The following is a 21,180-nucleotide window of genomic DNA, read 5'->3' on the forward strand; positions in this document are numbered from 1 at the left end:
TGGAGAGTTTTGCGGATACCATGGACTGCAAAAAAGACAAATAATTGGGTGTTAGAACAAATTAAACCAGAACTGTCATTAGAAGCTAAAATGATGAAACTGTGGTTATCATACTTTGGACACATAATGAGAAGACATGTTTCACTAGAAAAGACAATAATGCTGGGAAAAACAGAAGGGAGTAGAAAAAGAGGAAGGCCAAACAAGCAATGGATTGATTCCACAAAGAAAGCCACAGACCTGAACTTAGAAGATCTGAACAGGGTGGTTTATAACAGATGCTATTGGAGGCTGCTGATTCATAGGGTCGCCGTAAGTCGTAATCAACTTGAAAGCACATAACACACACACAATAAAACAATAAAACAAATATGAACCAGTAACATTGACATTATAATTATGATCAAACATAGCACTGACAAAGCAAACATGATTATCTTCCACCTAACTCCCTCCAGTCCTACTTACAGTATATACTAACTCTAGATTCCCTAGTATATGGAATCAAGAAAAATCTTTACCAATCTGAGGCAGATGCTCAGGCTGGTCAGGCCTTATGGCCTTCAGCTAGGTAAAGCACGTGACGCAGGAAACAAGACAGATAGTAGCCAGTATGAAGGAAGGAAAAAGAGTAATTTTAAGCTATGTATAATAAATCGGTGCGTTAATTTCAGTTACAGCTTGGAGTCTGTGGTTTTTCATTGGTTATGCTTTGCTCCTTGTTCTACAGGGTTGCTGCTAAGCAAACAACCAGGATTGAGGAATCCAAAAAGCTGATGCATAGGCCAGAATTTGATGTGATGTGCATGAGCCTTGATTGGGTATCCTGAGATGGCTGGTTCCATCAAGGCTTTTTAGGGAAGGAGTTCCTTTAGGCTACTTGACAGTCTAAGGAGTGATTGTCATGGCTACCCTAAAAAAACCCAAACAAAATGTCACTTTTTGTGGAGTTGCCAGCAAGTTATCATCCAATCTTTAATCAATTTTTGGGAAACCACATTTAAACAGTGATTACCTGTCAGCCTCAAAATCATCTAGATGCAGCTGGATCCTTGGATCTGTGCTAGTTTCACTTCTGGCACAGTTATAGAATGGAGACTGTTCTGGTGGTCTTTGTTGAAGACCCTTGTTTGGAAGTAGATGGAGGAATTCTGCCTTGCTGGTGACAGTGGATCACTCAACAGCATTTTATGAGGATTCTGTGGTTTAGGTTAGTATTTGCAGAGCTCCTGACAGTTGTCTCCACTTATCCGGGAGATCCAACAAGGTAGCAATATGATACCGAATCATCTTCGTTCAGTGGCCTTTCCTAACAGGTTTTGCAGGGCTTTGTCTTCCTCCCCTCCTTTCAATGTGTACATGCATACAGCCACTTGGCAAGATCCTTGCTTAAAAGTGCAGTGTCTAAAAACAGCAGAATGTCGCACACAAGGCTCCTACTCTCTCCCATTATTAGTGTATGTGCAGAAGCAGGGACAAGAGGAAGCATGTCTTCCAACTTGTATTGTCTCTCACTGTTTATTGGTGGAAGTAGAAATCTATATCCCAATCATTCATTTTAGCTATTGGCATTTCTATGTGCTAAGTAAAAGATGAACCTTTTAAACATTGGCTTTGTGCTGTTACTGCTGTCCATTAAATGCCCAGCCCAACCCACACTTTTCAGAAGGTGAGGAGGAAGGAAATCTATTGAATGTGGGTTAGCCTAGCATGACTGGACTCCCAGAATCTTGTTCTCTGACCACTGGAGAGAAAACAGTGAGGGTTTCCAATGGGCCATTGTGGATTTAAGGACTCCTAGGTTGGTAGTTTAGACTTTTGGGTGTGGTGGGGCCTTAAACAGCAAATCCCCTCAATCCTATAGTGGTGGCAATGGAGAAAATAAGTTTGTTCACCTTTCTATCTCGTAATGGAGTAAGGGAAGGTGGAGGAGCAGAAAACTCTCATAGAGATCTAGGAACTTCAGACCACAACCTGTCCAAAACTTTCTTAACAGTTGGAACTGGGAGCTCGTATATCTTGTTCTATGCAAAATGGTCAAAACTGCTTAAGAGATTTCAGACTACAGCTTGCTTAAGGAAAAACAGGGAAGCCGAAAGAAGTGACTGTGCCTTGTTTCTCTTCATATCAGCTTTGGAGGAAAAATGGACCTCTACAAATGGTGTGCAGGAAACTTGATGGTGTCAGCTATTTCATTCCTGCTGGAAACAGCTGTGTCCACCAGCTGAAATGTCGAGGTGAACTATGAAGATGATGTGGTGTAATGGTAGACTGTATATTTGCTCAAAGAATTGGATGAGTGGAAAACATGTGGCATTGACACTTTCAGTTCATTTTCCTCCAAGGGATTCTTTGGGCTGTTTTCTGTACATGCTCTCAAAGCATTTCTTCTTTTTAAAAAACATCCTTTTCCTTATGAAATGACCCACTCATCTGTTTGATGCAATATGTTTCACCCACAAACTTTACTTTGTAGGTATAAGGGAAGGAACATGCAAGTTTGTTTGTTTGTTAGATGCCTATCTGTAAGCAACTCTCAGCTAGGGATATGGATCCTGGGCTGATCAGGGCTATCCTCTAATTTGGTAGCAGTTGTCTCTGCAGTGCCTGGGTCAGGCTTTTGCCAGTTAAGCCGTAGGAATTTCTCCATCAAATCAGCTCCCAGATTGAAGATCAGAGCGAGCCAGACTAAACCAAAAACAATCCAGATTGCTGCCAGGCTTCTATATACTGATATATAATGCTTGTTAGGATCTGTGCCTAGAAAAAAACAACCCAAGAAGACCCATATGTTAGACTTGGTTTCTCTGTGATCAGAATGAATATATGCCAACACAATGAACATCATGCACACAACACAACTTGTATGCGCACATGTACAAAGCCATGCACTGATGTAATCCCACATATACCCATAGGTTAGAGATGGTGTGATATTTTCCAGGATACTAATTATGAGTTGAGAACATATTTTTTTCTTCCCCATATCTAGGATAAGTTTGTATGTGCATGCATGTGTGTTTTTGGCCTTTGCAAAATCTGTGTGGTCTGCCTGGTTCTGCCCATTTTTATTCTCCCTTGGTTTACAATTTTATGTCAACTTTCCCAGGCTGCTACTTACCACCTCTAGTGTTACCACCAGGTCTGCTGCTAGCATGAGTGAGATCCACATGGAACTGCCCCTACACAACCACCAGCACATTCTCCCTGAGCCTTGCTACTCTGATGACAGGAACATAGGAAAAAGTTCCCGAAGGGTAGCTGTGAGAGTGTCTTGAAGAAAAAACAATTAGTCCTGGGGCATCTTAAAGACTAATACATTTATTATGGCATAAACTGTCATCAACTCATGCCTTCTTCAGATGCATAAAGTGAAATCTTAGTTGGCAGGTATATAAAAAGGAGAAAATTATAAGGTGGGAGTTTAATAGCAATGAGATGGAAATAGTTATAGTCAGTGAGAAGTAGAGCCTAAAGGTATGTTAATAGGTTACTCTTTTACAGTTGCAGATTAGTGATAATTGCTGAAATGATTGAATTAACACCAGTAGTAGGAGAACATTTCAGCCTTACAGGACACTCTGCAAGTGACCTTAAGGTTGCCATTCAGGAACAAAGGAACTCCAAAGGAAGAATACAGTGTGAAACAGCGGGATTACAATTCATCAAGAATGTCATTTTGTGGGTTAATTCAAGACAAAGGATTTTATCATATAACATGATAATGAGTTTACCAATACCAGAATATTTGTGTCCATCTAGTCCAGCATTATCCACTCCAAATGTCAGCGGTTCTACAGGATCTAAGGCAGCGAGGTGTCTTTCTCATAATCTGCTTCCTGATTTTCTAACAGGAGATTCGGGATGGTAGGTGAGTTTGAATTTGGGACTTTCTGCATGCAAAACGTGTGCTACCACTGAGCTGTGGTCCCTCCCCTGATGGACCAAGACAGAACAATTTGGGTCGCACATGATCTCAGCTTGGCCCTTTAACCAAGTTGGAAAAGTACAGTAGTGGCATTTCTGCAAGAAAGTTTCATAGGCTGCAGGCTCAGCATTAATGCAAACCAGAAATGCAGGAAGCGGTACTAGGAAAAAAAGAGGAACTGAAGAGTCTGACTCAGAGAAGCTTCCATGTGCATGGTGTTTATTGTCTATAAAAGAGGAAATCCTGTAGTTTCTTATTGCACAAATTAATGCTGGGCTTGTGAGCTTCCCAGAGGCATCTGGCTGGTGAATGCTGAAGATGGAATGCTGGACTAGGTGGACCTTCAATCATAACCAGCAAGATGCTTCTGATTCCAGTTACTCCTGTCAGGATTGGAGGACCTGGATAATGCACTGAATGGGTGAAAGTATCTCATCCAACAATGAGAGGGAAAAGGGAGCACTGTATGCCAAATCCTGTGCTGCTTAGTGTGGACCTGTTCCTGTCTCCAGAAATAAGGAGACCCACTCATTGCCACAGTAAATATCAGTTACAACCAATGGCCATTTGTTTTAGTTAACGTTGACACTGGTATTATGCTAAAGGTGGTTAGGCTGTATGTGGTTTAAGTAAGAGCACATTTTAAACCATTGTGTGTCCCCCCCAACTATCATTCCTTCTTAATAGAGTTGGTTAAACACTATTTGGTGAATGAACGAATGAACCAATTTTGGTACTTATTAGCAACTTCAAAAGGGAGATCATGAACAATCCAGACATTACATGCATTGATTGCACTGTGATTGCTCTCACGGATTTCATTAGAGTTCCTCCTAATCAAAGATAATTGGGAAGGGAGGATGCTCTCAGGGTCAGAATATGTCACCACCACCATTCTTTCCATTACCTACTACATAGTCTCCAAATCCAATGGTGCTGAGGGTGATGAAGGTGAAGTAGAAACCTTCTCCGTAACTCCAGCCTTCCACGTAACTGAAGATCATAGGGGGGAAAACCAGAAAAAGCAAAGTACCGACCATCAGGAAGAATCCCATTGTCAGAGTTTGAACCATCTGAGAAACATGAGGAGGGAAATGGCAGTTTAGAAGAAATATGCTTCTGCATGACATGACCTGATCCAGTTGCTAGAATTCAGAGTTCTCCTAAATCCTTGCTGTCTAAAGGCTGCTTCACGTCATATGTTATAGTCCCCAAGTGGAGGTTGCTGAAAACCTCTTCCATGGAGCAGAAGTCTATGTAAACGGTGGTAGTGGTAGTTGGCCCTTACCACATACCCAGGAGAGTGACTCTTGCACAACAAAAGGACAGAATAAATATCAATTTCCATGAAATGATATTTAGAGGTTTGAATTATACCTAGACAGGAACAACCCCAAGCACATTAGACCTAAAGAAAGTGAATGCTTATTAATTAATGCCTCCAAGGGTTGGTCTGTTTTCTTCTTCCCCAAAATCCTCACTTACCAACTTTGATCCTAATAATTCAATAAGTCTTTCCAAGCATGACAGTATTTCTCCAGCACCCATAAAAGACAACAAAGCATACTTATCATCCATCATTGCTTCCAAGTTAAGCAAATTATCCAAGACTAATTTAAATCTGGGTGTCTACCTAACCCTTTTCCGTGACACCACTTTGATTTCATCTCTCAGGTGGACATCTGTGCATTTACCTTTTCGGCTGAAGGACCACATTCCGTTGAGGGCAACCTTCCACGGGCTGCATGCCACTGATGGGCACAGCCAAGGGCAAAAGTGGGCAGAGCAACTGCTGTGACTCTTACCTTTGTACAGTAGGCTACATTCCAGCCACACAAACAGCGGAGTTTCTGTGCGCATGGACACACACCCCTACCCCTCCATCCAGGCAAGCAAGAGGCATTATCATAATTGAAGGACACATTCCAGGCACAATCAGTTGAGGAGGGTGGAGGGCAGGGCTGGTGGCTTGGTAAAGGGTTATGTGCTTCAGTCCTGAGGGCTGGATAGAGGGGCTCAGAGGACTGCATTTGGCCCTGAGGCCTAAGGTACCCCACTATTGATATACACCGAATCTGTTAATCAGCTAGAATTTTGAAGTTTAGAATTGTTTTCTTTATAAACTGCAGGCACAGTCCTATCTACACGATTCTACATAATTTTCCACAGACTTTTGGCAAAATGGTTGTAGTCGTGAGCCAAAGTACGGAGGGATTGTATCCAACTAAGTTGTCTTGGTAGTGCAAGGGCTTCTGTCAGCACAACGAGACTGCCTCTCCCTTTTCTCTCTGCGTCCCCCCCCCAATCTGTTCCAGGGCTTCCCCCAATCATCTGGAGCAGATTTTATTTAGGGCGTGTGTGCAGGGATGTGTGGGGAGAGGGGAGGAAATCTTGGAATGCAGGCAGAAGTTCTTGCGCTGACAGGATGGCTTTGCTGGATGCAACCCATGATCATCCTTGATCACATACCAAAGCAGCGGAGAATAAGCTTCAAGGTAGAACATGAAACAGAAGCCAATATCAGATAAGAGGCCCTGTTATTTTTACTTGATCTCTCAGCGGCTTTTGATACCATTGACCATGGAATCCTTCTGGGCTGACTTGGTGAGATGGGTGTTGGGGACACTGTTTTACAGTGGTTTCGATCCTATCTCCAGGGTCGTTTTCAGAGAATAGCATTGGGTGATTGTCTTTCAGCCCCCTGGCAGATGTGCTGTGTGCCACAGGGTACCATCTTGTTCCCCATGCTATTTAACATCTATATGAAGCCCTTGGAGATTTGGGGCAAGGTGTCAGCAATATGCTGATGATACCCAGCTGTATTTTTCTGTAACATCTAAATTGGGAGAGGCTGTGCAAGCCCTGGACTGGTGCCTGGACTCAGTGGTGGGCTGGATGAGGGCCAATAAACTGAGTCTGAATCCTAGCAAGATGGAGGTGCTGTGGATTGGTGGTTCCCGAGTTCGGATAATTGGTCAGTTGCCTGCTTTAGATGGGGTTGTACTCCCTCTGAAAGAGCAGATCAGTAGTCTGGGGGTGCTCCTGGATCCATCTTTGTCACTAGAAGCCCAGGTGACCTCCATGGCTAGGAGTGCCTCTTACCAGCTTCAGCTGGTAAGATAGCTGCAGCCGTTTCTGGACCGGGATAGCCTGACCACTGTTGTCCATGCACTGGTAACCTCCAGGCTGGATTACTGTAATTCACTCAATGTGTGGCTGCCCTTGAGGTTGGTCTGGAAGCTGTAGCTGGTGCAAAATGCGGTGGCGAGACTGCTCACTGGGACAGGGTATCGCAAACATGTCACCCTGTTGCTGACAGAATTGCACTGGCTGCCCATTTGCTACTGGGCCAAGTTCAAGATTCTAGTTTTGGTGTACAAAGCCCTATACAGCTTCATACCAGAATACCTGAAACCATCTTATCCCTTATATACCCAGTCAATCACTGCGCTCTGCAGGTGAGGGCCTCCTGCAGATACCATCTTATCAGGAGGTCCGTTCTGCACAACATAGGAAACGGACCTTTAGTGTGGCGGCACCTACCCTGTGGAATTCCCTCCCCTTAAATATTAGACAGGTGCCATCTATGTTATCTTTTCGGCATCTGTTGAAGACCTTCCTCTTTCAACAAGCCTTTTAAGTTGAGACCTTATCTCAGTCTACTTCTGTGTTGGAACTGCTTTTTAATATGCTTTTAAACCTTTTTTTTTAAAAAAAAATCTTCAAAGCTTTTAAAAAATGTTTTTAAAGTTGTTTTGTTTTAATGTATTTCAAGGTCTGTTTTTATGATGTTTTAAAGTATTTTTAGTGCTTTTGTTTGCTCCCCTGGGCTCCTGCTGAGAGGAAGGGTGGGATATAAATCAAATAATAAATAAATAAAATAAGAGATGTGTTGAAAAGGGGGAAAAAAGGAAGGGGTTGGTAAGGTGGGGAGTGGAATTCAAGAGCAGATGAAGAATAGAATGGTGTTTATTAGTCCACAGTCCATGGCACGATAAAACAAGGTACCTAAACATCATTGTCATTATTTAAATTTATATCTCGGCCTCCTCTCAGAAGGAGCCCAGGGTGGCAAACAAAAACACTAAAAGCATCTTTAAAAATCTTGAAAAATAAATCTTTTAAACATTTCAAAAACACCCTAAAAACAATTCCAATGTAGATGCAGACTGGAATAGGGTTTCAATTTAAAAGACTTGTTGAAAGAGGAAGGTCTTCAGTAGGTGCCCAATACAACAGAGATGGTGCCTGCCTAGTATTTAAGGAAAGTGAATTACAAAGGGTGCCACAGTACTAAAGGTCCACTTCCTGTGTTGTGCAGAACAGACTTTCAGATGAGATGGTATGTGGAGGAGGCCCTCACCTGAAGAGCACAGTGATTGACTGGGTATATAAGGGGTAAGACAATCTTTCAGGTATTCTAGTCCCAAGCTGTATAGCGCTTTACATACTACAGCCAGCACCTTGAACTTAGCCCATCAGTTAATGGGCAGCCAGTACAATTCTTTCAGCAGTGGGGGTTAACATGTTGGCAATATCCTGTCCCAGTAAGCAGTAGTGCTGCTGCATTTTGCACCAGCTGCAGCTTCCAGACCAACCTCAAGGGCAGCCCCACATACAGCACATTACAGTAATCCAGCCTGGAGTTTACCAGCACATGAACAACAGTGGTCAGGCTATTCCCATCCAGAAATGGACGCAGCTCTTACCAGCTGAAGCTGGTAAATGACTCCTAGCCACTGAGGTCACCTGGGCCTCTAGTGACAAAGATGGATCCAGGAGCACCCCAAGACTATAAACCTACAGTTTCAAAAGGAGTACGACCCTATCCAAAGCAAGCAATTGACCAGTTATCGGGACTCAGGAACCACCTACCCACAGAGACTCCATCTTGCTTGGATTCAGTCAGTTTATTGGCCCTCATCCAGCCCACCACCAAATCCAGGCACCAGTCCAGAGCTTGCACAGCCTCTTCCAATCCAGGTATTATAGAAAAATAGAGCTGGGTATCATCTCATTCCAAATCTCCTGATGACCACTCCTAATGGCCATCATATAGATGTTAAAACAGCATGTGGACAAGATGGTGCCTTGTGGCACCCAACAGAACAACTTCCAGGGGGCCAAAAGACAATCACCCAATGCTGTTCTCTGAAACTGACCCTGTAGATAGGATAGTAACCACAGTAAAACAGTGCCTCTGATACCCATCTCACCAAATCAGCTCACAAGGATATCATGGTCAATGGTATCAAAAGCCATTGAGAGATCAAGTAAGAATAACAGGGTTGCAATCCCCCATCCTTCTCCCGATATAGGTCATCCATCATGGCAACCAAGACCGATTCAGACCCATAACCAGGCCTGAACCCAGATTGTAATGGGTAGATAATCTGTTTCATCCTAGAGTACTTGCAATTGCACTTTCAGTAAAAGTACAGTATTCACAATTAAAATTAATACATAATATATATACACATATCCTGAAAACAGATGAAGAGGATTCAAGGAACAAACTTAAGAGGATTCTGGCAATAAGGTTGATGCTTGGTGGCACAGGACAAGGACCCAAGCCCAAGCCCAGAAAGCATTTTATGGGGTTAGGCAACAATTAATTAGGAACGCAGTGGACAGGGTTGCTGATTCAACCAGCTGCAAGAACTTTAATATGCAGTATTTTTCAGTAATTTGGATAAAGTTTGTGATTGAGGAGGCAACTAGAGTAAGATCAAATTTTGCAGGTCCTATGAATGCTTTTGGATAGAATCTTTGTTCCTACTAAATCAAAATAAAAGATGAAGAAAAACCTGTTTGGGGGAAATACCAAAAAGTGCCCTTCCCTCTAAAATTATGTCTTTAAACCTAGAAACCATATTCTACAGGGAAATGCCATGAATCATCTGTATGATATTTTATAATTGTGTTCTACAAAATTGCAATCTTTCATCTTGCTTCCAGAGTTTCAAAACGTCTTGTACCTTAAGAGATTAACAATGCAATTCTATACATTTTTACTTACTCACAGGTAAGTGTATATAGGATTGTAGGCTGAGTGCCAAAGGCAGAGAGCCCTAATGATATCATGTAATTTCTGGCTTTATCCTGATCTGTAATTCAACCAAGGTATTATTATTATTTGGGTGTGGGGTACACATGACCCTCCTCCCACACTCACCCAACATATGAGGGGACTGTGTTGCCGTGTGGGCTAGCCTCACTACCAATACACTGACCAGCTATGGTACCAAGTGGTACCCATTCAGCAAGTGTATGATGTGTGTAGCTGAGGGTGCGGTGGGACTAGCTTACGTGGCTATGCAACCATTCGGTATGACAATCTGAGGGGGGTTGGGTGTACCCCTTTATCTATTGTGACACAGCCAGTGGCAGCTGGCAGCTCCATGTCAGTGAAGCGATGAAACTGGACAGGTCCTTGAAAGCTCGGACTAAAGCCTGGAGTGAATTCTCCTCCCCACTGACATGGAGCCACCAGCCACCACTGGATACAGCAGTTTGCTGAGGGATGCATACAGCAACACAGATTGTTTTCAACTGGGTTGATGGTGCTGGGCTTTCTATGAATGATGATTCATAGATTCCTTTCTCATACATAGCTGTTTCCTGTGTCATGTATTTCAGTGACTATATGAAATAGTTTTTCCCAGAAGGGAAAAGGCTGGTGTGGGCCACCAGTTTTAGAAGGAACACATGCAATTGTCCCTGGAATATCCCTTTGGAATGTCCATATGAACAGCTAAAACTCAAGGCAGATGTTGCAAAATTTTGTCTGGCCCTGGAAGCTAGCTGAATTTGTGGTTGCCATAGAGCCTGACCCTGATCGCTGACTTGAGGGTCAAGGTAGATTTTCATCTCTGATGTCACTGATGAGTTTCAGAACTAGTTTCAGAACAAATTTCTAGAAGGTAGGAAGACGTCTTGCTGCTTCTGAGCACTGATGAAGCTTAACACAAGGTCAGACACAACCCCTCCACTTTCATCCCAAATTCCAGGCTAGAGAGAAGAGATGGGGCTTATCAACCACTCTGGCCGAATCTCTGATCCCAAGCTGAATGAGGACGTTCCAGGATTCAGATCAGGTTGATGCAGCTCTGGATTGTCCCAGATCAGGTTGGGTCCACCCAGAGCAATCCAAGGCTTTCAAAAGGGCAGGAAGGAGAGGGGAAGAAAGAGATGCAGGCACATTGCCTACATCTCCCCCCACATATTTAAAACCGTAATGAAACATTGCAAGGGCCCCAGTTTGGTTCAGGGTATGGATCTGGATTGCATTAGCCCTGGATCATCCCAGGTTCAATCAGAGCAATTCTTCAGTGCCAAATTGGGCCCCAGATCAGACTGGAGGAGGCCTATTGTTTGCCATCCTAGAGCAGAGTGGTAATGGAAATGAAGAGGGCCCCTCTTGCTCCCTGGGTATCCAAGCTGGCAACCTCTAGGCCAGGGGTGGGGAAACTCAGGCACAGAGGCCACATGTGGCTCTTCAGGCATCTCTATTTAGTCCTCAGGATGCTTCCCAGGCTATGCCCCTCCCCAGGCCATATCCCTCACTGCACCTGCTCCAGGTCCTCTTGAGTGCTGTTGCCTGGGTGTAAGGCATGCTTGATTTGGGATAAGGCCTGGAGAGAGGAATGTGTTTCTGCGCACGTGGAGAAATTGCTGGAGTCTGTGTGCCTGTAATGTAGTCTACTGCACAAAGGAAAGCATAGCATTCATCCCTCAGCTCACTGTTTGTCTCTGACCCCATCCATCATTGGCGTGCAGCCTCCAGAAGGTTGCCCGAGTGGGAATGCAGCCCTCAGATTGAAGATGGTTCCGCACACTTGTTCTTGGCTTTCAGCAAGAGCTCTCTGATTCTTTCTGGTCATCCTTACCCCCCCAATGGCCTCCAACCCAGCCCCTATAACTGTGAAGTGGCTGCATTTTTTTCAACAGGGCAGTACCGGGACATCCCGAGCTTTGTCCTGTGACAATGAAAGCAGCGTATCTTCTGGAGTTTCTGTGGTCTTGAACAAATGTATGCAATTATACACAGGTTGTTACTGACCTCCCCAAGTCTAAAACCAGCAAATTCCCATGACATCCCTGGCCTCAGTAGAGGAAGGAATGGCTCTCTGAGTGGTAATGAGTCCAAAACATCCCTACCTGTCCTAAAATGATACATGAAAATGACCTCTGAAACGGAAGGAAAGGGTAACAATGATAAACAAGCAGCTGTACCCGGGCTCGGCCTGGCTTGTGGACCCACGTCTCCAGGTTGATCAAGTGAACAGTGAGCCCTTTCCCCAGCTGATTGAGAAATGCCAGATTAAGGGGGACTCCAAACAAGGCATAGAATACACAGAACACCTGCCCGGCCACTGTGCTGGGGGCCAGGTTCCCATAACCTGGAAGAAAAGCAGAAAGGGTAGAAAAGAGTCACAATCTTTTCATGGGGCTCAACGTTTGCTTTAACCACATCAGATGAAAAAGAACAACAGCCACATTCTGCTCCACAGTTAACTCAAAGCAGAGTTTTCCGGGTGGCTGCCCCTGTTCTGTGGAACAGCATTCCTATCAAGATAATGACAGCCACCCACTACCTGCACTTTCCGGAAAGAAGTGAAGACGTTTTTGTTCTGTTGGTCTTTCTCAGTCAGATGAATGGGTCTCTGCCATGAGTGTCTGCTTTGTATTGGTTTTGTTGTGTTTTAAATATATCTGCTGAGGGGTATGTGTGTTTTTAACTGTTTTTGTTGTACATTGCCTTGAGATGATTGTGTTAAAGGTAATTAATAATAAGAATAAGAATTCTATACTGTGGGACTAAGGCCTACCCATGGCTTGTCACATACTGTTGACAAGGGCCATTTTCCAGCTGAAGTTACACATTTGCATTTATTTGAAGTGCATTTGTCACTCACTCATTGAAATAAAGCGAACAACAGTGCAACCATATAGCTGTCTATTCAGAAGTAAGTTCTACTGATTTCAGGTAAGTGAGTTTTAGGACTGACCACAGCATGGATGGTCCATGCTGAGTATTTACAAAGCAGGCGCTTTCAGACTTCCATGAGCATGCAAATAATAAACTTTACACATGCAACACTGACTTTTTTTCTGCATTCTACAGGACTAGACAATTAGTCATGGGAAAAGGTACACGTAAAAATGGGTGTTGGTTGAATATATGGCTTTTTAAATACACCTTGCAATGTCTGAGACCCTTCTGACGCAGATTTGCCAGGATTGCTTTGTACCATCAGTCACAGATGATTCAGTTCTTCCTGAAAATATTGCGGAAGTCCAATAAGAATATTTTTCAAGGGAAAAACCCCCGCACAAAATGCACAGCTCACCTTACCTATTGTGGTGACAACAGTTCCAGCAAAGAAGAAGCTGTTGCTAAAGTCCCAGTTGCTGGGGTTGGTTGAATTTCCTTCAGGGTTGACACCTTTCTCCCAGGCTTCCATAATGACCTGAAGTAGAAACATTTATTGGTGGAGGGAAAGAAGATCGTTGTCACATCATGACCTGGGAGACACTAGTAGCTATACAGTAAAGTACATGTATACAATCACAGGTTTGATCACTGCCATTGCCAGTTGACAGCTGCTTTTGTAGTAGAGTTTGAAAGAGGCGACTGCAAATCATTCGGAGCAGAACTACTTGATGCACCAAGATTCCGGCACAGCTTAATCGGGTGGCTTTATATATGTAAAAATACTAAAACAGTTACCTGGCTAGGCTTTCTTGCTTGTTACTGGAACTATGTGGACTGTAGACATACGTCTGCATTGCACCTGCACTCTGTTTGTGATAAAGACTATCATCTGAGTAGGCTAATGGAAGGGGCATCTACTCAGCGCCAGAATAGATTGAGGAAAAGAAGGGGAAATGTACCTGTCAAATTTAATATATAGCTTCTAGCGTCAGTTGTGTTCTGATTGCAGATATCCCAAACATTGTCCATGATATGACTGCTCACTGCTGTGCGTGCTTCATTCTAAGGCACAGATGGGAACTTGTGAACTTCCAGATGGCATTGGATTACACATCTCGTCACCCCTGACCCATTGGCCATATTTGCGGGAACTGGGGAGAGCTAGAGACCAACAACATCTGGAGGGCCACAGTTTTCCCATCCCTGCTCTCATGTATTTGATGAAATGGATTATTGAAGGCACATTTATCATCAACACTGATTGTTCAGAGATTCAGCTTTATAAACAAAATGTACAGTGAGGATATTATCTGCAGAGCTGCATGTGAACATTGTATTTTGGGGGATTTTCTCAATAACTTGTTATTTTAATATCCAGTCCAACAATGAGTTGAACTCACAAGCTTGTGACTTTTTAGTTGGCCCTGTTAAAGCAGAGCTGGGGCACCTGTGGATCTCCAGATGTTGCTGGACTCCATCTCCCATTTCCCTGACCATCGGCCATGCTGGCTGGGGCTGATGGGAGTTGGAATCCAGCAACGTCTGACGGGCCACAGGTGCCCCAGTCCTACATTAAGGGTTCTGTGCTACTGTTTGTGAATAAGCACCCCAATGCTTTATCTTTGGCTCTGGCTCTGGCCCAAGAAAAGGCCTTACCTTATGAAACCACTTCATATACCACAGAAATCAAGGTAGTGCCAACAGGGCAACCCAGCAGACAGATCCAGATGCTGAGAGATCCATCTTTGCAGACTCAAGGATGCCAAGTGAGGGTTTTGCAAGAAGGATTACATCAAATGAGTATGTTGGTCAAAACAGAATAGTATGAAGCCAAAGGTGCTGAAAAGGATTTCCATCAGTGCATATTATAGAATAGACTGTGGATTATTTCTGTTGCTAAGTGAGAGATATTGACCGGCTGTTGAATTGTAGTTGAAATGTTGGTGCCCTCTAGTGTTTTTCACCAGTACAGCCAGCACTAGAGAAAACTCAGTAATCCTTGCAGCATGCATACCTCAGGAAGTTTCCTTTTAATGACTGCACATATGCAAACATTCTGGCTTTACTGAATTTATATAAAAGAGGAGAAAATGTTCAGGTTTTTTCCCTTCAGAATCTGATCTGCATTGTTTGCCTGTGGACATAAAAGTTCTGGGGCCTTTGGTTAAACATGTAGCCCTGGGAAAATGATTCTGAAAATGCTGTTTTGATTATTATGCGCAGTGAAAACCATTGGTTTCAGATAGGAGCCTAACTAAATGATAGAAAATCCCTTTAAACATTTCAAATGGTGAAGAAGAGTCTTATTTTTTCAGAAACAATATCTGGAAATTCTTGGCAAAACTGGGATTTTTAGATTAAATGTAGGGTTGAATTTCCCATTGTTCCTTATGCAACAGCATTGACATTTCCTATTTCATACACAGTTCTTTAAATCTAGATAAATATTCTGCATACTTTTGAGAATTCATTCAGAATCATGGAAAGCCAGGTGTCAGTGAATGTGCAGAACCATTTACTCTTTTTTTTGCATTTCTATGGTTTTCTCAACTCCATTTACTTAATGTCCTTTGTTTTCTGTTAATGGAGGAAATGTCATCCCATTGAATCTTGTTGAAAAGGAGAGTTGCATGAGATGTGGGCAGTGGTATAGTAGTTCAGGGTAGCAAGGGGTCATAGAAGCCGTACTTTTTGGGGAGCAGGGTTCCAGCCAGGTCTCTACGTATGAACCAATAATCATGAAAGGGTAATTGTCCTTTTGTGCTTATTGGAGCCAATCAGACTGAAAGGAGGTGACTCAGCTGAGAAGACTCTTCCCATTAGCTAACACTGACTCTACTTCAATGCTGATTGGCCCCTAGGGACATATGTTGTAGTGGAATGTGGACTCGGAGACCACATGGAGAGCAAGGGAGAGGAGGGAAAGTGGAAAAGGGGATGTGGCTGTGAGGGGTGTGATGTGACTGTCATGAAGGGACCCTGCACTTTTGAAGGGACCCTGCACTGAGAGTATCTAGATTAAAATAAATGGAATCAAAGGAGCATGGTGGTTGGAATCTACTACCGACCACCCAATCAAGGAGAAGATGTGGATTAAACTTTTGAAAAGCAAATTGCCAGTATTTCAGGCATGATGTAGTAGTAATGGGGGATTTCAACCATCCCAGTATCTGTTGAGAGGCAAATTCCGCCAAGCACAGCCCCTCCAAGAAATTCCTGACTTTGCTGATAAGCTATGTTGCTGATAACTTTCTCCTACAGGAAGTGGAAGGAACTAGAGGATCAGCTAACCTTGACTTGATTCTAACCAGTAGTGATGACTTGGTGGATGAAGTGGCAGTTAGGGGAACTCTGGGTGAAAGTGACCACGCTATACTTGAGTTCTTGATTTTAAAGGAAGCAAAAGCTGAGAGTAGCCATACGCGTACCCTGGATTTCAGAAAAGCCTATTTTAATAAACTCAGCACAATGGTAAGTAACATTCCATGGCAGGCAACCCTAATGAGAAAAGGAGTCCAAGATGGGTGGGAGTTTCTAAAAAAAGGAAATTCTCTGATGGTACAATGGCAAACAATTCCAACGAGGAAAAAAGGGTGAAGACAGAAGAAGAAGCCAAAGTGGTGTCACAGAAAGCTTACAGATGACCTGGGGGAAAAAGAAGGCACATATAGGAAGTGGAAGGAAGCTAGGCCACAAAAGAAGAGTACAGGCAGGTAGCACGGAATTGCAGGGATGGTGTCAGGAAGGCTAAAGTTGAGAATGAGCTGAGGTTAGTGAGTGATGCTAAAAGTTAAAGCTAAAAAGTTTCTTCAGGTACATCCATAGTAAAAGACAGAGAAAAGAAAACATGGTACAGCTGCTCAATGAGGATGGCAAAATGATAATAGATGACAAAGAAAAAGCAGAAAGACTCAATTCTCACTTTGGCTCAGTCTTCCCCCCCAAAGAGGGTCTATGACCCTCCTGGCGAATGTGAAGTACAAGTTTGAAGGGGCAGGATTGTAGCTGCAAGATTCATAGACAAATGTGAAGGAATTCCTAGTTACTTTGAACAAGTTCAAATCTCTAGGTCCCTATGAACTGCGTCCTAGAGTAATGAAGGAATTGGCTCTTGGAACTCTTGGAAACATTATCTTTGCAAAATCATGGAGGACGGGTGAAGTGCCAGATGAGTGGAGGAGGGCTAATGTTGTCCATATCTTAAAAAAAGGCAAAACGGAGGAACCTGGGAACTACGGACCAGTCAGGCTGACATCAGTCCCTGGGAAAATTCTGGAGCAAATTATAAAGTTGTCAGTCTGTAAACATCTTGTAAACAATGCAGTGATTACTAGAAGCCAACATGGATTTGTCAAGAACAAATCCTGCCAGACTTATCTCATTTTTTAAAAATCATGTAACTGCCCTTGTAGACTGTTGGAATGCTGTGGACATAATATATCTCAACTTCAGCAAGGCTTTTCATAAAGTGTCCCATGATATTCTGATTAGCAAGCTAGCTAAATGTGAGCTGGATGGAGCAACTATCAGGTGGATCCAGTTACCTACAGAATCGTACTCAAAGAGTGCTTATCAATGGTGCCTTCTCACAGTGGGGGGAGGAAACAAGCTGGGTACCACAGGGCTCAGTCCTGGGCAAAGTGCTCTTCAACATTTTCATTAATGACTTGGATGAGGAGGAGCAGGGAATGCTTATCAAATATGCAGATGATACAAAATTGGGAGGGATAGCTAATACCCTGGAGGACAGAAAAAAAATTCACAGTGATCTTCATAGGCTGGAGTATTGGGCTGATAAAACCAGAATGAAATTTAACAGGGATAAGTGCAAAGTTCTACACTTAGGAAAAAGAAATCAAATGCACAGTTATAAGATAGGGAATACTTGGCTCAGCAATACCACATGTGAGAAGGATCTTGGGATTGTTGATCACAAGCTGAATATGAGCCAACAGTGTGATGTGGCTGCAAAAAAGGCAAATGCTATTTTAAGCTGCATTAACAGAAGTATAGTTTTCAAATCGCATGAAGTACTAGGTTCCCCTCTATTCGGCACTGGTTAGGCCTCATCTTGAGTACTGAGTCCAGTTCTGGACACCACACTTTAAGAAGAATGCAGACAAACTGGAACAAGTTCAGAGGATGGCAGCAAGGATTATTGGGGGCTGGAAACAAAGACCTTTGAGGAGAGGCTGAAGCAACTGGACATGTTTATCTAGCCTTGAGAAGACTGAGTGGAGATATCATAGTATTCTTCAATTACTGAAAAGTTTTTCACACAGAGGTGGGCCAGAATCTCTTCTTGGTCGTCTCAGAGTGCAGGACACTGAATAATAGGCTCAAGTTATAGGAAGCCAGATTTCAGCTGAACATCAGGAAAAGGTTTAACTTCCTGACTGTTAGAGCAGTACGACAATGGAACCAATTGCCTAGGGAGGTGGTGGGCTTTCCGACACTGGAGGCATTCAAGAGGCAGCTGGACAGCCACCTGTCAGGTCTGCTTTAAGTTGGATTCCTGTATTAAGCAGGGGGTTGGACTAGATCGCCAAGGAGGCCGCTTTCAAGTCTACTATTCTATGCTCCTGTGAATTTGCCACCACGTTACTGGAAGAGAGCAAACAATTTAGGGATGTAGCTATTGTTTTCATTGACCTCCATAGCAGATGTGAGAAAGAGGGAGAGAGAGATTTGCATTGATTTAATGTATGTATATATATGTTTATATAATTGTTTTAAAATGATTTTTGTATATGCAGTTGTTCTGTTTTTTTAATATATAACTGTTTTATATGTTTTTATTACTTTGTAAATCATTCTGGGATGAAGCGATTCATCAGTAAAGTAAATAAAATTATGCATACAGAGCCCACGTACACACATAGGGCCTGTTCACGAGTTTCATGTACATGGAACTCTTAGAGAGAGGGGCATCACAGTTGTGGTCATACAACCATCTTCCAAGGGCTATCACAATCACGATGAATGCACTCCGGGGGGGGGGGGGGTGAGAACGAGGAAAGAATAACATTTTCCTATCCAGAAAATACTAGAATTTGAAAGTTAGGAAACAACAGCATCCACTCACCAGAAGGTGAAACCTTGAGGGAAGACATGCAGCAAATCAGAAACCAATGTGCTTTTACAGCGCAACAAAAAGAGATTGTGGAGGGAGGCCTTTGGGCATAATAAAACACACACACACACACTACTGTAAAACCTATTTTCATGGGGGAAGGGGGAAATTGGGACAACAGTATTATTTCAAGGTACATGTTACCCACCCTGATAAATACTGAACAGGAATTAGCAGCAAGAACTTAAAAAAAAATATCAAGGTGTGTAGAAAGCACTAGTTTCTCATTATTGTATTATCTCTTTTAATCTCCTAGCCATTCTCTGTTGGTTGTAGTCAACCATTTCCAGCTCCTTCAGCCACAAATCCTCTCTACTACTATAGCATCCAAGGTCCGGAAGATATGGAAGACCAAGTCCAACCCCATGTCCTATGCCAAGATTTTCTACACATCTGAAGCAGCATAAGGCAGACATTACCACCAAGTGTGCTCCTTGAGCAGACGCTGGGTCTTGATTGCTCTTCTTACCTGCACAAACTGTTCCAGGGCTTGCCGATCCAAGCATGTATAGTTTTGCAGGAACTTGAGCTTCTCCATTTGGAATTGGTCCCGAGTCTTGGCTTCTGCCTGCTTTTCCAGCAGCTGAAACACCATGGCCCCCAGGAGGAGGTAAAAGAGGTACCCCAGCACCAGGGTCAGAGTCCAGCTGAGCTGCCGGTTGCACACTGTGAGGTGGGGCATGGCTGTTGCTGGGAAGGCAGAGCTGATCTAGTTGAGCGGAGCACTCACTAGGTTAATGTTCCTGTTCCATGAGGCACGGAAGAATCACACGGCTGTATTTTCAGCTCACGCTGCTAAGATGCTGTTTAAACAGCTTTATGAGCATCAGGTCCGGACACCATGAGACTAATGCAAACAGCTTTCACACACCCCTTTATCGTTCCTTCAGCTGGGACCAATGCACTTATGGCTAAATACCTACTTGATGTAGCAGTTTGTCATACGAAGATGTTCACATAGTTTTAGGTAAGAGTGAGCGAGACAACTTTTTCTAAGTACTCCTGAAATGGTCATTTTTCATTTTCTGGACGCGCAGATTGTAACGAAAAGTTATCAACTTACCCAAAGTGACTTGTGGCAATGGCAGAGCCAGTGTCAACCTGCAGGAACTGTGCTACTCAACACTTTGCTGTAACCACTAGACAACAGTAAAAGGATACTCTACTTGTGAAATATTTCCCAAAGCAAAGACATCATTGAATTCCCCCCAAATTCAGTAGCTGTGGCCTGTAATATACAAAACTGGAGAGCCCCACTTTGCACATCACAGTGAAGTCAGTGAGCATGCTTTGCGCGGCATTCTTTTTTTTTTTACTCAGTAATGTCTGTACCTCGCTGAGCCTCTCATCTTTGCTGCTTCCCTTCTCTAGGTTGTCCTTTCAGTCTAAGTGAGGTGTGTGTGGGAAGCAGGCTGAAGGTTAATTGTTAGCTCAGATGGTGCCACAGATGTGACTGGAAGGAAGCAATGGTTTTCATGAACAGAAAGGGACAGAGAACCTCCTATGTTAGTCAGGAATTGTCTTGTGTGTTAAAAGTGCACGGGAGATCTCTGGGGAAAAAGCAATATACTGGGTCCCCCTCCTTTTAAAAACAGTATCGTTCTGCTTTTAAAGCATGTGCTTCATGTGCTTACATTTATTTTGATTGATTCAATTTATATCCTGCCCTCCCTCCTGAAGGAGCCAATGTCTTTGCATGCTTTTTATTAAGCAGAACCATGCACAAAATAAATATCACACTGATTATCTTGGGTTAGGGCCCGTATTTATTCACTAATAGGCAAAACACCTTGTGGTTTAAGAATGCACCTATAGCCCACAGATATTTCTATCAAACTTTAAAAAGTAGGGAAATTGGGCAGCTATAGTGAATGCACCAGGGGAGCAGGAGACCTGACCTCTTCTCTGAGATATTGTACTGCCCTACAAATTTGTCATAACGCAAACACCATTTGGGTTGGTCTTTCACAGTCCAATCCACTTCCTGTGTAGCTTGGAAGAATTTGGTAACATGTGCCACTGAGCATATGGTGAGTGGTGGCAACACCTGCCATCTCCAAAGATGTAGAATTATATTTTTGTATGTTTGTTGGTGTTCTTCTTACTTTGCTTCTTTCCTGTGTTACTAATGTTTCTACAGAGAATCTAAACTAGAACATTTTATTTCCCTCATTATTCATC

At 43.2% G+C, this 21,180-nt stretch overlaps 1 protein-coding gene across 1 annotated transcript; it reads right to left on the minus strand.

Moving 5' to 3' along the window:
- Positions 1-2,536: 2,536 nt before the first annotated feature.
- KCNK16 (potassium two pore domain channel subfamily K member 16) lies at positions 2,537-19,681 on the minus strand. Its single transcript, XM_061626421.1, has 5 exons — positions 19,469-19,681; positions 13,287-13,401; positions 12,164-12,330; positions 4,836-5,001; positions 2,537-2,760 (listed from the first exon to the last, which is right to left on the minus strand). Exons 1-5 carry the CDS (start codon positions 19,679-19,681, stop codon positions 2,537-2,539), a joined length of 885 nt encoding a protein of 294 aa, XP_061482405.1.
- Positions 19,682-21,180: the final 1,499 nt, after the last annotated feature.

Source organism: Rhineura floridana, chromosome 4, assembly GCF_030035675.1.
Source record: "Rhineura floridana isolate rRhiFlo1 chromosome 4, rRhiFlo1.hap2, whole genome shotgun sequence".
Classification (NCBI taxonomy): Eukaryota; Metazoa; Chordata; class Lepidosauria; order Squamata; family Rhineuridae; genus Rhineura; species Rhineura floridana.

Coding starts and splice junctions, on each gene's coding strand:
- KCNK16 (XM_061626421.1), bottom strand. CDS start 19,681: ATGCCCCACCTCACAGTGTGCAACCGGCAGCTCAGCTGGACTCTGACC. Junction 5,002..12,163: donor ACAAGCCAGGCCGAGCCCGG/GTACAGCTGCTT, acceptor CATGTTTCTCAG/ATGGTTCAAACTCTGACAAT. Junction 2,761..4,835: donor ATTTGGAGACTATGTAGTAG/GTAATGGAAAGA, acceptor GTTTTTTTCTAG/GCACAGATCCTAACAAGCAT.